Source organism: Myotis brandtii, unplaced genomic scaffold (assembly GCF_000412655.1).
Source record: "Myotis brandtii unplaced genomic scaffold, ASM41265v1 scaffold248, whole genome shotgun sequence".
Taxonomy (NCBI): Eukaryota; Metazoa; Chordata; class Mammalia; order Chiroptera; family Vespertilionidae; genus Myotis; species Myotis brandtii.
Window position 1 is genome coordinate 2,562,153 of NW_005359397.1, and position 16,411 is coordinate 2,578,563.

The window sequence follows — 16,411 nt, forward strand, 5'->3', positions numbered from 1 at the left end:
TTGAGGGGGAGGGGTGAGGTCGTGTCTTCGCTCCCTCTGCCCTCAGAGAAATAATAGTCCCTTCCCGTGGCGCTGGTGGTTATTTAGTCATTCATTCATTCATTTAGTCGCGCCGTCAGACACGAAGCGCCTCCCTAGCGTGTGTAAGCCGTAGGCGCTTGGGATGCAGCGTGGACAGAACCAGACTCCTTTCCTCTTGGAGCGTACATTCGGGCATGTTGCTCCTTTGCTAACAGATTCATTTATTAACTAGTATGCATTGAGCACTTACTCTGTCAGGCACTTTTCTAGGCGTTTGGAATACATCTGTGAATGTAACACAAAACCCGTGCTTATGGAACTATTATGGACAGACAGACAAGAAGTAGAATGAAGTAGTCGATTCTGTGGCATGATAGAAGGAGAGTAGAGGGTTATATATTTTTTTTCAATAAGAGGGCAAGGGTACAACTCAGGAAAAAGGTGACTTGACGGCGGTTGTAGAGGGAGCAAGCCACAGGAGTATCCGAGGGAGGAATAGTGTTGCAGACTAAGGAAACCACCGGTGCAAGGCCCTGGGGCAGAAGGATGGATGCCCTAATCCTACCTGTAGGGCAGCCGGGTGAGGGCGGGGCCGCAGTAAGTGGAAGAGGAACTCAGAGGTAAGGAGGGGGCACATGACACACCTAGGCTTTTGTCGAGTGAACTGAGGAGCCTTGGAGTTGAGCAGAGGAGGGACATGACTTACGTTCCGGAAGGGTCGCTGGAGCTGCTATAAGGGAAATGGCCTGGCCTGGGTCACAGAAATAGGGACACCAGCGAGGAGGCTGTTGCAGGCACCCAGGTGAGAGGTGATCGTGACTGATCGGAGGGAGGTAACAGGGAGTGGGGGGGATGTGGGAAGAAGTGGCTGGATTCTGGAGCTATTTTGAAGATAGAGCCAATATGATTCGCTGATAGTTTGGAAGGGGCTTGACTTAATAACCTTAAATTGACTCTGCGTTCATATTTTCCAAAACCGTTTCCCATAGAGATGAGAGGAATGTTTTACAGTTGTTTCTGATCAGGTTTTTGATTGGAGACCAAAAGCAAATTCAGCCCTTGCAATAGGATTTTGGTTTCTTTTATGCTTTAAGAAGAGTATTCTTGTATCACCCATCATCTATTTGTTCTTTTCTTTCAAAGTAGGGCTGTGTTGACCATCCCATCGTTTTGACAGAAGCGGTGTGCAACCCGCTGTATTCACGACAAATGATGTCTGAGCTCCTTTTTGAATGCTACGGGGTTCCCAAGGTTGCCTACGGAATAGACAGCCTGTTCAGCTTCTACCACAATAAGCCAAAGACCTTGATTTCCAGCGGGCTCATCATTTCATCTGGGTACCAGTGCACACATATTTTACCCATCTTAGAAGGGAGGTGAGTACACTTAACGGCATGAGTGCTCTTTTGAGAAGCATTCAGGAAACGTTTATTGGGTGCTGTTTTAAAGGTGGAGTTGAAAGAGCAGGTACCGGACCATGAACTGGCCACCGGGCTTAGCTCTGACCTATCTCGCTTTGTGACTATGGGTAAGTAACTTCACCTTACATTCTTTGTGACCTCTTGGAAGGAGTTGAGGTGGATGGTCTCCGAGGTCCAAATCCACAATTGTGGAATTTTATAATTCTGGTTTATAGTGAGATAGCTAACACAGTACCTGCAGGAACTAGGAGCTCAATAAAAATGTTTGAATAAATTATTTGAATAAACTTAATTTAGACTGTGTTCTGGAGTCACTTTCTTATTAAGATAGTATTATTTTTTTCTTCAGGATATTTCTTTAGATAGATAGATAGATAGATAGATAGGTAGATATTTTTTATTGATTTTTTTACAGAGAGGAAGGGAGAGGGATAGAGAGTTAGAAACATCGATGAGAGAGAAACATCGATCAGCTGCCTCCTGCACACTCCCTACTGGGGATGTGCCCGCAACCAAAGTACATACCCTTGACCGGAATCGAACCTGGGACCCTTGAGTCCACAGGCTGACGCTCTATCCACTGAGCCAAACTGGTTAGGGCAAGATAGTATTATTTTTATTTAAAGCTCTTTAATCACCATAGTTTAGACCTTTTTCAGGTACAGTGCCTGGCACATAATAGGTACTTATTAAATGTTTTTGAGTTGAATAAAAAGTGAGGGTCGTTTCTGTCATGTCTAAAATCTGTTCTTATTTTATAGTTGTGCTTTTGTTGTCTGATGAAAGACTAGGCCAGCATCATGCTCTCCTGAGATTTCTCATTGAGTAAAGGGGATGTGTAAGAAAAGAGTCCTGGTTTTGCCCTCGCCAGTTTGGCTCAGTGTGGGCCTGCGGACTGAAGGGTCCCGGGCTTGATTCTGGTCAAGGGCATATGCCCCGGTTGTGGTCTTGATCCCCAGTAGGGGGTGTGCAGGAGTCTTGATCCCCAGTAAGGGGGTGTGCAGGCGGCAGCTGATGAATGATTCTCTCTCATCATTGATGTTGCTATCTCTCTTTCCCTCTCCCTTCCTCTCTGAAATCAACAAAAATGTATATTTAAAAAAAAAAAAAAGAGTTCTAGCTTTGGAGTTGAATGCCTGGTTTGTAGTCCTGCCAAGGATGAGGTACCTAGCCTCTTCACTTAGTTTCCTAATATGTACAATGGGAAAAATTGATTGCTCAGGGTTATCCTGAGGATGAAATGAGATAATGTAGATGATGGCACTTTGTAAATTATAAAGCATTATGAACATTTAACTTAGTTTAAAAAAAGAGTTCTAGCTTTGGAGTTGAATGCCTGGTTTGTAGTCCTGCTAAGGATGAGGTACCTAGCCTCTTCACTTAGTTTCCTAATATGTACAATGGGAAAAATTGATTGCTCAGGGTTATCCTGAGGATGAAATGAGATAATGTAGATGATGGCACTTTGTAAATTATAAAGCATTATGAACATTTAACTTAGAACAAATGCTGTGGAATATATTGAGCCCTAGAGTAGGAATTTCTCTTGAAATTTTTACAAAAATTAATGAAGAAAAATAATTCTTACACATTACCAAACACTCCTGTACAGAGTTGTCTACATTATGTAAAACGATATGCAAAAATTAAAGATGATATTGTTATTTTTATCTTGTATTGAGAGAAAATTATTTTACCTGAAGGCTAAGAAATGATCAGATTGGAGCATATCCTGTCCTATGCTGGCATCTGCTGGTGAGGTGTGATATAGCAGCGAAATATCAATAATAGCAACTTCTTAGGGGCTCTGTTACTGTCTCACATTAAGAACACAAAGTTACTCTGGTTCTCTTTCCCTTCAGTTCATGTGAAAGGGACCTGGTAGTCTTAGGGAGTTACACTAAGCCAATATACCTGGGGTTACTTAATGTGTTTGTGTCAGTAGAAGTGGAGTGTTTAGGGAAAGGGGTCTCAAAAGTCTGGCTTATACTAGAGTTACCTGGGAAGCTTGTTAAAATGCAAATTCCCAGACCATCCCAGAGCAAATGAGTCCTGAGAATTGGTGCATTTAACATTTCCTCAGCTAATTCTAGGATACTTGGTTCCAGGACCACAGTTTGAGAAATTGATGGCGGGTCTGACTTCAGAGTACATGTTCTTCCCATTGAACCTGGTTTCCTTCTGAAACTCTTGCCAGAAGTTAGATGGACACATGTCTGTCTAGGTATGGACTAGGAAGTCTGCATTGGTTAAGATGTTGGACCATGGGAACTTTAAAGTCCCTTCCAACTAAGGCTTTATGTTATCCCGGCTGGTCTGTTTCTCCTCCTTCATCTACATTAAATTACCCTTTCTCACCAAAGGTGCTCCATATTCTCTTTCATGCTGTCAAAAATAAGTGCTGTTGCTCTGGCCAGTGTGGCTAAACTGGTTGGATGTCATCACTTGCACTGAAAGGTTGCTGGTTGGATTCCCAGTCAGGGCACATGCCTGGGTTTTGGGCTCCATTCCCGGTAGGGGACATATAGGAGGCAATCAAAAGATGTTTCTCTCTCTTCTCCTTTCCTCTTTCTCTAAAAATCAATAAACTAGTCTTTAAAAAACGTAAGTGTTGTTTTCTATTTCTTGGTTGTAGGTTAGATGCTAAAAATTGCAAACGCATCAATCTGGGAGGAAGCCAAGCAGCTGGCTACCTCCAGCGTCTCCTGCAGCTGAAGTATCCTGGGCACCTGGCGGCTATCACACTCAGCCGCATGGAGGAGATCCTGCATGAGCACAGCTACATCGCGGAGGATTATGTGGAAGGTAATGAAGAGGTTGTTTGCTTGCAGCTTTTGGATGTTGGCTTTGGGGGCATTCCTTAAATTGTTTCCAGGATAACTCATTTGCTCATTTTTTTTACTCATTACTTTTTAGCATCCCCTTTCCCTTTTGGTATTTACTTTCATAAAATGTTTAGTTAGCTGATAACTTACATATGTAGGTTATTTTCAAAATTGTTTTGGCTATTCTAGTTCCTTGCCTTTCTATTTTGATGCAGTCCCATTTGCTTATTTTCTCCTTAGTTCCCATTTTCCTAGGAGATCTATTGGTAAACATATTGCTACAAGAGATGCCTGAGATTTTGGTGCCTATGGTTTTTTTCTAGGACTTTTATCCATTTTGAGTTTATTCTTGTGTATAGTGTAAGTTGGTGATCTAGTTTCATTTTTTTGCATGTACCTGTCCAATTTTCCCAGCACCATTTATTGAAGAGACTGTCTTGACTCCATTGTATGCTCTTGGCTCCCTTGTCAAATATTAATTGAGCATAATGGCTTGTGTCAATTTCTGGGACCTTTTATTTCTTTTTCTTGCCTTATTTCACTGGTTAGGACTTCTAGTACAATTTTGAATAGGAGTGGTCAGAATGGGCATTCTTACCTTCTTCCCAGTTCCTTATCTTGAGGGAAGCATTTAGTCTTTCGCTATTAAGTACATGTTGTTAGCTCCAGGTTTTTGTTTTTGTTCTGTTTAAAAAAATTTTTTTTAAATCTTCACCTGAGGATATGTTTTTTTATATTCATTTTAGATAGGGGAAGGGAGAGAAAGAGAGAAACATTGATGTGAGAGAAAAACTTCGACTGGTTGCCTCCCCGATGTGTCCTGACTAGGCCAGAGATCAAACCTGCAATCCAGGTAGGTGCCCTTGACCAGGAATTGAACCCATGAGCCTTCGGTGTGTGGGCTGACGCTCTAACCACTGAGCTGCACCAGGCAGGGCGAAGCTCTAGTTTTTTTGCAGATGCCTTTTATCAAGTTAAGGAAGTTTTCTTCTGTTTGTAGTTTTGCTGAGCATTTTTATTATGAATGGATTTTGAAATTTGTGAAATGCTTTTTCTACATCAATTATATGATCCTATGGTGTTTCTGCTTTGGACTCTTCAGTTTGGTCAGTTTTCTGTGTTTTTTTTGGTCAGTGTTTTTTTTTTTTTTAACTATCTGAAGTTCTTTTGTTGGGTACCTATTGAGGATTCTTATGTCTTTTTGGCAAATTAATGTTTTATCATTATATAATCTCTCTTTTTATCCTTGGCAATTTTCTTTGCTTTGAAGTCTATGTGGACATTAATGTAGTCACTTGTACTTTCTTTTGATTAGTATTTGCATGGTATGTCTTTCCATCCTTTTTTACTCTTTCCATATTATTATATTCAAAGGGAATTTCTTTTTTTGCTTTTTAATTTTTCTAAAAAAATCTTTATTTTTGAAAGTATTACATATGTCTTCTTTTTCCCCCCTGAGAATTTCTTAATAGTTAGGTCTTTTTAAAATCTATTTTCTCAGTCTCTGTCTTTTAATTGGAATGTTAAGATGATTTTAAATTGATTTAATTATTCATATATTTGGATTTAGGTATACTAAATTTATTTATTTGTTTTCTGTTCCTTCTCTTTGTTGATCCTGTTTCCTTCTGCTGTCTTCTTTTGGGTTATTAGAACATTTTAAAAATATTTTTGGTATTCCATTTTATCTGTTGTTTTTTTACTATGTCTTAAAAAAAACATTTTTATTGATTTCAGAGAGGAAGGGAGAGGAAGAGAGAGAGAGCAACATCAATGATGAGAGAGAATCATTGATTGGCTTTCTCCTGCATGCCCCCTACTGGGGATCAAGCCCACAATTCTGACTGGGAATTGAACCATGACCTCCTACGTTCATAGGTCCACGCTCAACCACTGAGCCACGCCGGCCGGGCTTTATTATACCTTTCTGTGGTTTTTTCAGTGATTGCTCTAGAGGTTACAATAAACATACTTTACACGGTCTACTTAGAATCACTATTTTACCACTTCAAGTAGAATGTGGAAATGTTAGCATGCTAGTGACTCCTTTCTCTTTCCTCCTTTGTGCTGGAGTTGTCTTATGTAATCATCCACAACATTGGGAACTTGTCAGACAGCGTATGGTTTTTACTTTTAATTGTCAAACATTTTAAACTCAAAAAGAGGTTCGTCTGTTATATTTAACCAGGTTTTCATCATTTCCATTGCTCTTTGTACATTCCTGGTATTCCAGTTTTCCTTCTGGTATCATTTCTGTCTGAAGACCTGTACTTAGCAATTATTTTAGAGGAAGTCTGTTGGCATCATGTCCAGTTTTATGGCTGCATTTTGTTGATTGGGTAGTTCAGAGATTGTATGGCATATGCTCTTTATCTTACACAGACCTAGAATCCTGGTATTGTCTTTCTAATTTCTGTGCTAGTAGTGTTGCTATTTCATAACTTTCAAATTTATTTATTTGAAGAATTGCAGAAATGGCGGTGCCCTGACTATTATGAAAACAATGTGCACAAGATGCAGCTCCCATTTTCCAGCAAACTGCTCGGCAGCACTCTGACTGCTGAGGAGAAGCAGGAAAGGCGGCAGCAGCAGCTGCGGCGGCTGCAGGAGCTGAACGCCCGGCGGCGGGAGGAGAAGTTGCAGCTTGATCAGGAGCGGCTAGACAGACTGCAGTACGTGCAGGTAACAGCAGATCCCAGATGGGCCCCCGGCCTTGCTCAGCAAATGCTCCTCCTGTATATTCTTCCTTACCCACAAAATGCATCGACTCGGTTGCCCTTGGGGTCACGAAGGAGTCTAGGGTCATTAATACAGAGGATGGGATAGCAGCAGGTATTTTTGAAAGAGCTGTGGACTCTGGCTTTGTTGATTTATGTCAGCCTTATAATCTCCTTTATTTTATTTTTTAACTTTTTAATGTTAGTGTAGCACACACGCTGCATAGTGCACAAATCTGAAGTTTGCAGCTCATGCATTTTCACAATGTGAAACACACCGTGTGTCTGCTCTCTAGATCCAGAAATAGAGCATTAACAGCATCCCAGCAGTCTCTCTCCTCCTGCCTACTCTTAGTAACCTTCCCACTTCTCCCCACCCAAAAGATGACAACGTTTCTGGTGTCTGTCACCATACGTTAGTTTTGCCTGGTCAGGTAGTGGAGAAACCATGATGCCATGGCAGCCTAGGGACAGCTGGGGAGGACAGCTGTGGGACACTTTGTGGGGAGGTGTGGTTTTGTGGTGGGGTGGGCTGAGGAGCTCTAGGAGCCCTGTCCTGCTGTAGTTCTCTGTTTGGCTCTAAGCTGCTTCTCTGTCCTTCCTGTTTGTGATTGCACTGATGACTTTGAGGATGAATGGTGACTGCTCTGGTTTCAGGAACTTCTAGAGGATGGCCAGATGGATCAGTTTCACAAAGCCCTGATGGAGCTGAACATGGACTCCCCAGAAGAGCTGCAGTCCTACATACACAAGCTCAGTTCGGCTGTGGAGCAAGCTAAGCAGAAAATCCTCCAATCCGAAGTCACCCTCGAGGTGGATGTGGTGGACAGCAAGCCTGAGGTACGAGTGTTTTGGGGAGGGGGTCATGTAGAGATAGTAGACCTTCCTGAGTGTGGGAGGAGTGTCTGGAGAAGGCTGATATAAAAGGGGCTGTGACCAGACTTGGGGGAAAGAGAGCTGGTGTGGTGAGTGATGTCCACAGGTACACTGGCAGGGCAATGATAGCACTAACCTGTACCAACTGAAGTTCTGACCCAAGGAGTTTCACCCTGTAGACCTCTGGCTCCCCAGGGATGGGGAAGTGTGTGTGTGTAGAGTAGGAAGAACATTCACACACCACTTGTGTGGTGCTGTCTTAAACCTGAACCTGCTCCTGTGATGGTTCTTTGGCAGTTAGTCATACGTTCCCTTTAACTTCCTTCATTGCTTTATTAAGTCTACTAGAGGCCCTATGCACGAAATTCGTGCAAGAGTAGGCCTTCCTTCCCCTGGCTGCCAACACCAGCTTCCTTCTAGCACCTGGGATCCAGGCTTTCCTCCAGCTGCCGGCAGGCACCCTGGACTCGGGCTTCCCTCGCAGCCCTGACTTTGTCCGGAAGGTCATCCTCCGTCTGTTCTAATTAGCATATTATGCTTTTATTATTATAGATTATTATTATAGATTGTGGTTGATCTTTCACTTACCTCCTTTCCATCTTAATGTTCTCTAAGGACAGGGATCATGCTGCATACATAATGGATGCATTTTTTACAGCAAATAGTGGGCATACTCAGTAAAATGTTGGGTAAAGATCAGCCTTTTGTTACTAAAAACTAAGTCTTGAATAAGCTCTTTGATCCTCTCTCTCTCTCTTCTCTCTCCCCTCTTTGTTTCCCTACCAGTGGACTATTAATAAGTGTTGATGTGGCCAAGGGGCAGGGCTGAGGTAGGGCCACGGGTAATCCAAATGCTGTTGTGGGCCCTGTGTGGTGAAGGGGCTGCCTGGAGGTCACACCTCAGCCGGAGGTTGCTAGTTGGCTCTTCTGTCTTTAAAGCTGGAAAAATGTGTAAGTGTACTCACTGTTCCTGAATCTGTCATTTCTAGAATTCTAAAACAAAGGAACTTGTGACACTTCAGGGGCAGAAGTAACCAGTCCTACTATTGTTGTGTTGTTGTTGTTGTTGTTTTGTTTTTGTTTTGTTTTTTAATATATTTTATTGATTCTCCACAGAGAGGAAGGGAGAGAGACAGAGAGCCAGAAACATCGATGAGAGAGAAACATCGATCAGCTGCCTCCTGCACATCCCCCACTGGGGATATGCCCGCAACCAAGGCACATGCCCCTGACCGGAATCGAACCTGGGACCCCTCAGTCCGCAGGCCGACGCTCTATCCACCGAGCCAAACTGGTTTCGGCTGTTGTTGTTTTTTTAAAAATAATATTTCTTTAAATCTAAAACCTACACTTAGAAAGAAACAGTCCTGTAGGAAAATCCAGTTTGATGCTGGGTGTAATGTGGTGCTTACCAGAGACTTCGGAACTGTTTGGCTTAGCATGAAAGTAGCTTTTTCCAGTGACCATCTCATAGCTGGAGGCTCTCTCAGTTCCTGCTTTCACCTCGCATTCTCTACCTCTCTCTCACGGGCTGTTGACTGCACGGGAACAGCCCCTGATCCTGAGCATGCCCATTTGCTAGAGCAGATCCTGAGTCAGGTGTCCTAGGTATAGCTTATGGCTCACTGAAATCTCAGCTAGAAGGGACCTTTCCTACTATCTTACTTGCACACAGCATCCCAGATCAGCTTTGGTGGAACCAACGTGCATGTTCTAGTTTGCTTCTCCCAGTTGTCAGGTCTGTGTTTCAGTTTGAGCTCTTGTTTACTGGGATCTAGGACCAAGTTGTCTTTGTTGTTTATTCATCCATATTTAGTTTTTATTATGTTTAACATGTCACCAGGACATCAGCATCCTTACACCAGAAATGTGCACTAAGCCAGCAGTCGCCAACCAGTGGTCTGCGGATCACTGGTGGTCCGTGAGGTCCGAAAGGTTGGCGACCACTGCACTAAGCCACTGGCAGGTTTAAAAGGAAAACAAACAACTTTGAAGATGTGATTCCTGAGCAGTTGGGGAACTAATTTTTCCTTTCTTTGGTTCCCTTTTCTGCATTGGTTTCATGCCATGATTCAGCCATTCCTTCAGTCAGCAGATACGTGCTGGTCCCTACTTTGCTCTGTGCTCAGGGGGTACATATTAAATCTCTCTGGGCTTAGGGAGATTTTGAAATGTTAAACTTAAAAAGATTTCTCTGTATACAACAAACTTGATTAATTGATCTGTCCCCAGAGCTTTAATGGTTTGGTGGGCATTTATTAAAAGTGCTTGTTAGTGACTAGAGTTTATTACTGTAATCTTCCTGGGATAAATTTGACCATGACTCTGGCTGGCCAGTTCTGCCTTCCAGAAAGTATTTGTAGTATTTTCTAACTATTCACTTAGAATGGAGAGAATGGATTTATGTGGACCAAAGTTCATATTAAAATGCCATCCAAGCATTAATGGCTGAATTGGATTAATACAGCTAAATTTTTTAACCTAATATTTTCTAAAATCCATTTTTATCTACAGACCAATCCTTTCCTGCCCTTACTATTGTGCAAGTATTCCGAGGAGGATGTTGTGAAGGAGTAGGCTCTGTTAGCATTGCTGATGGAGCATTTAAACCTGCAGGTGCCCACTTCCATGGTTTTAGAGCGCTGTCATTTGTTAGGAAACACTATGGGCCCAATATAGAAAGTTCCTTTGCCCAACCAGCCACCATCAGAACTGGCCTCTGCTTGTTCCTGTGCTGTTCCAGGCACCCATGCTGCATCCTTCCCGCTGTGGTTTGGCAAACCGTCATTCTGTTCAGTTTCAAAAAGAACAGTCATATTTGTATTTCTGAACACCAGACAATGCACGTGAAGACCCTGGCAAGCCCTAGATGGAGAGAAGCCAGCCATGCTAGAGAGCTGTATTCTCTTTTGGATGCTGTTTTCTGCGTAGAAATTATTAGCTTTGTTCCTCTGTGAATCGTGTGAATTGGGATAAGTAAAATATCTCTTTACCATTTTTAGTGAAGCTAACAAGTTATCTTATTTTTTAAGGTGCCATGCTTTTGAATATAGCTAGATGAAGATGGGTGATATTTTTGTTGTAGCTGAAGAAGCTTTTGAAACCCAAACATCTCTATTCTAGGAAAACGAGAGGATGTATCTCAGGTGTCCACCACTGAGAGCTAGGTGTGGTATGCCAGGGACTGGGGTTGTAGAGGTGATTAAGGTTCAGTTCCTGCCCGGCCAGCATGTCTCAGTGGTTGAGTGTTGACCTATGAACCAGGAGGTGATGGTTCGATTCCTGGTCAGGGCACATGCCCGGGTTGTGGGCTCAGTCCCCAGTGTGGGGCGTGCAGGAGGCAGCCAATTAGTGATTCTCGCTCATCATTGATGTTTTTATCTCTCTCTCCCTCTCCCTTCCTCTCTGAAATCAATAAAAAAATATTTTTTTTAAAAAGATACAGTTCCTGCCCTTCTTGGTGCCTTAAAAAAAATAGAGCTGTAGAACCATACTTAGTGGACTGTAAAAAAGCTTGTCAGGTGTGGTAGGTGTGTGTGGGAATGCAGATGGAGTTCTAAGAAAAGATTGGGATATTTAAGCTGGGCCCGGAAAGGTGATTTGATTTCCATAAGCATGAGGAGGGAAGGACATTTCAGATGGAAAGAACCACATGGGCAGGGAGCATGGCAAGTTTGGCATGTAGAATGTGGGAGATGAAGTCAGGAGGGGGAGGCCAAGGCCAGGCTATAAAGGTCTTTACCAATCAACCTGGATATTATCTCTCAGATAGACAAAGCCTTCAAAGTATGGTGAGCAAGGAAGTCATCTGATGAGATTTTATTTTAGGATAATAACTGGAGGCAGTTAGGAAGATGGTTTAGGGAGAGGCAAGGCTGAAGGTGGGAAGAGAGGATAAAAATGTGTTGTAGTTGACTTGAAATTTGTCTTGGGGGTAGAGGGTGGAGGAAGAGACACTTAAATGTAGGATCTAGTGATCTTGGTGCCAGTTAGAAGCAGAGGTGACAGGAGTGGCAATGACTGATGATAATGGAACACGTGACATGTCCAGAACCAGCACTGAGCTCTTCTGCAACTGTCATCTTGATTAATTTTTACTCTTCAACAAGTACTGTCATCACTCCCATTTTACGAACGAGGAAAGTGAGACTTACGGGAGTGAAGAAACTCGCCCAAGGTTGCACAGTTAGAGGTAGTGCAGCAGAGGTTCAGAGCAGCCATTGATTCCAGAGACACTGTGATCTCACTGAAAGGCAGTGGTTGGAAGGTAAAGCCTTCCAGGCTTAGGAAGATAAGGAGCTGGGTTTCGAGTTTCTTATTTTTAAAGTTTTTGTGGGACATCATGACTTACAGAATTTCAACTTAAGGCAGAGCCCAGAATTTGGAGCTAAGAAGTTCTGTTTTAGGCCAGGTTTCCACCACTTTTCTGGTGTAATGTGGTCGTGGGCGAGTTATTAAGCCTCCTGACCCTTGGTTTCCTCACCATAAAGTGTAGGTTATCCGTGGTGAGGATCGTGCCAGGCAGCAGGCATCCTGCTCCGAGTCAGATCAGTGTTGGCAGAGATGCTCTCATCTCCTTTGCCAAGAGCAAGGTCCTTAGGTTCTCGCCTCCTTAAATTACCTATTTCTAAGCCAGTGCCTCTCATCCTGTTCTCTAGTCCCAGATGAAGAAATATTCCTTGTCCTTTCCAGGGTTTACCCTCCCCTTACATATGATAGGCCATCTATATTGGTCAGGACTTAGAATGCAGTTACCCCTCTCTGAGCCACATATGCCACATGACTTTTTTGGGGTGTGTGTGTGTTGGAGGAATGTGGAAGGGCAGTTTGAATGCTAGTTTACATTATAGTATATATGGATAGGCTAGGCATGCTCAGCTGATGGTATCGAGTCTGCCCGAACCCTCCCAAGACACCATCTCTTAAGACAGTCCTTTCTACAACAGCTGTCATTATTAGAGCATTCTTCCATGGAATACAACAGAATATTTCTTTCTGTAATTCTCCCATTTGAGTCCAGAAGGTGAAACTCACCTGCCTTTCACGTGGCAGCACCACAGGTGGCTGAAGATGTCATCCAGAACCACTCCCACTCCCACCTATCCCCTTTAACCAGGTCAAAATGAAAATGAGTTCTAAATCCTCCATTGGGGATGGTACCAGCATGTCAGGCCACCCAGGTTCACTGTTGAAGAGGAAAGCCTGTTCCACAGACAGGAAGCATTCCGCCACCCGGGAGCTTTCAGTCACATCACCAGCCCGTTGGTATTGGCATGTATATCTACTAATTATGAAGAGATTTACTTAATTTTGCTGGTAGTCTAAGCCACTTTGTAAGACACCAGGTATCACACCCTCTCCCCCGAGTTCTGTGTGTGGTGGTGTGACTCCTGCAGGCAGCAGGGCTCCCACTGTGCCCCAGGTGTGGGTGGGCCCATCAGAAGGCTTCAGAGAGAAGGTAGGAGTTGAGGTTATATAAGTAGGAAGCAGTGCGGGGGACAAGAGCAAAGCCCATTCCTGGCTTTTCAGTCTTTTAATCCTTGTGTTCATGCGTGTTCTTTTCTTAAATACTTTAGAAATTTTTCATGGTTTCATTTTTTCATAATTTAGGCCATTGGGAGGTTTCAGTCCTTTCTCGTGACAGTGAACTAATAGAACTAAGGCTTGCTGAAGTTACAGGACCTGTTCTGTTTTGTTTATTCTATTCTTAGACCCCTGACCTAGAGCCACTAGAGCCATCCCTGGAAGACGTGGAAAACATCAATGATTTTGAACCCTTGTTTTCAGAGGAAACGCCGGAAGTGGAGAAGCCGGTCGCCGCTGTCCAGGTTGGGCTCCTGTGGCCTCGATCATGCTCATGCTTTGAAGCTGTGACATAAATGACCAGGCTAGTCTAGTCTGCTCCTTTAGAGATATTGTAAAAATCCCAGTTGTATTTTCTAGAAAGGGGGGTTCTGATACTTAAAACATCCAAAGTCAGGGTTATCAATTGGGGTTCCATCATCAAGGTCCGAGAATCTGTGAGTAATAAATAGTGTGTCTGATGGAAACATTTGGGTTAGTAATTGGGGACTTTATACCTCAAGACTAGCTTTAGTGGTTTAATTCAAATTTAAGCCAATGTCATTATGCTTAATCCTCATTTGGGTCTACTTTTATGTCATACAGTGGCAACCAGAGAGACTGACCTGGTCTGAGACACACCTGGGAAAAAGCTTTCTCTGCTGTGCAGGGACCAGGGTGCTGGACAAGGCCCTGGGCAGGAGACCTGGTCTTTCAGTCTTTCTGCTGCCACTCTTAACAGTCTCTTTCCCTGCCATTCAGGGACCATTTCATGATGCAAATTTGTAGGTGGAAAAGGGTTAGAAAATTGAATGTTCAAATCAGAGTTGGGGAGGGGTTACTTGGGCATGAACAAAGGACAGAAGCTGTATTGGAATAAACAGTGCAGTTTGAGGAAACTGGCAATGAGCATGTTTGTCATATGGTCTAAAAATATCTTTTAAACCTTGGGTTTTTAAAGCCCGTGTTTAACTTGGCAGCATATCACCAGCTGTTTGTTGGGACAGAAAGAATTCGGGCTCCAGAGATTATCTTCCAGCCATCTCTCCTAGGCGAAGAGCAGGCTGGAATAGCGGAGACCCTTCAGTACATTCTGGACAGGTGAGACTGAAACTTCTATTTCTTTTTTTTTCCCGAACCACTTCCTTGGCTTTGAGTGGTAGGTTTGATGGTCAGGCATTGGAAATCTCTCTCACATTCTCCTTCTCATTGACTTGCTGTGCTCAGATAGTGCTCTCGCCAGGCCTTTAGGTTTGAGCAACGTGGTAATGTATGTGCACTGGCTGTTGTATAAACCTTCACATTGAAGACTAGTGATTGTAAATTACCCAGAAATGTGCAGAACTTATAAGTCTTTTTTCCTCCTTGTAGACATTTATTTAGGAGTTTGCATTTCTATAAAAGCGTGCTTTCCCTCCTCCCGTTTGTACAGGCATTTTCCTGCAGTGTGAGTTTTCATAATTCAGTTTGGACAAGTAAGGAACATGACTTTTGGTACTGTGGCTGCTGTTGGATAAACAGGATGGGAACTTACAGCTAGCAAGGAAGAAAAGCTATTGCAGCTGCTTTGAATGGCTGTCAGCTTGGTCTAACAGTGGGTGGGAAAGTGGCCAAACATGTATATGATAAAACTGTTACTTAAAAAAAAAGCAGAGGTAGAGAGATGGACTCTCAAAAGGGAGGCGAGACTTCTTGGGGTGATAGAAATGTTCTTTATGTAGAGCAGTGGTTCTCAACCTTCCTAATGCCGCAACCATTTAATACAGTTCCTCATGTTGTGGTGACCCCCAACCATAAAATTATTTTCGTTGCTACTTCAGAACTGTAATTTTGCTACTGTTATGAATCATAATGTAAATATCTGATATGCAGGATGTATTTTCAGTGTTACAAATTGAACATAATTAAAGCATAGTGATTAATCACAAAAACAATATGTAATTATATATGTGTTTTCCGATGGTCTTAGGCGACCCCTGTGAAAGGGTCATTTGACCCCCAAAGGGGTCGCGACCCACAGGTTGAGAACCGCTGATGTAGAGTGTGGTGATGATGGTTGCTGGGTATATAGTTTACCAGACTTCCTCAAAATGTGTGTAAATCAAGCCTCAATAAAATTAGTTTTTAAAAAAAACATGTTAGAAAGGCATAAAACTTCTAATCATGCTAAGGAAATGAATTGACCACTCAAAATAAGATTTTGACTAGATATTTAGCATTCTGTAAAGATGCAAATGAAAATTGGAAGTTTTTTAAAAACTTGTACAGATGTTTTCTCTTTTGTACTGAGAGCTTACATTTCCACATGTACATTCTCTTCTGATATTCAAGTTATAGGGACCATAGCAGAGTAATCTTTTCTCTCCTAGGTACCCAAAGGACGTTCAGGAGGTGCTGGTTCAGAACGTTTTCCTCACCGGCGGGAACTTGATGTATCCTGGGCTGAAAGTTAGAATCGAGAAGGAACTGTTGGCAATGAGACCCTTTCAGTCATCTTTTCAGGTACTGATTGATAATGTAACCAGCTGTTTCTTGTGTGTGGGGTTTTTAAAAAAATATATATTTTTATTGATTTCAGAGAGGATAGGAGAGGGAGAGAGAGACAGAAACATCAACAGTGAGAGAGAATCATTGACTGGCTGTCTCCTGCCACCTACTGGGGATCGAGCCCGCAACCCCAGCATGTGCCCTTGGCTGGAATTGAACCTGGGACTCTTCAGTCCACAGGCCGACGCTCTATCCACTGAGCCAAACCAGCTAGGGCTAACCAGCTGTTTTGAAGATAGCATTAATTATTTTGTTTTCTGGTTGCGGAAGTAGTAAGTAAAGTATAAATGAGAAAAATTACTGTATAATCTCATCACTCGGAGATAGCCACTGTTAAACATTTTTGTGGTTTTCCTTCTGGTCTTTCATTTATGTTTAATTTTAAAAGCAGAATGAGAATAAAGTTTATATATATATATATATATATATATATATATATTGA

At 42.7% G+C, this 16,411-nt stretch overlaps 1 protein-coding gene across 1 annotated transcript in view; it reads left to right on the plus strand.

Annotated features, from left to right (window-relative positions):
* The window catches only part of ACTR5 (ARP5 actin-related protein 5 homolog (yeast)), a 27,728-nt gene that overhangs the window by 994 nt on the left and 10,323 nt on the right, over positions 1-16,411 (plus strand). Inside the window, exons 2-8 of the mRNA XM_005867315.2 lie at positions 1,168-1,397; positions 4,078-4,247; positions 6,732-6,949; positions 7,642-7,824; positions 13,572-13,688; positions 14,384-14,523; positions 15,792-15,924. Coding sequence (XP_005867377.2) covers positions 1,168-1,397; positions 4,078-4,247; positions 6,732-6,949; positions 7,642-7,824; positions 13,572-13,688; positions 14,384-14,523; positions 15,792-15,924 — 1,191 coding nt within the window. The remainder of the gene's footprint in view (positions 1-1,167; positions 1,398-4,077; positions 4,248-6,731; positions 6,950-7,641; positions 7,825-13,571; positions 13,689-14,383; positions 14,524-15,791; positions 15,925-16,411) is intronic.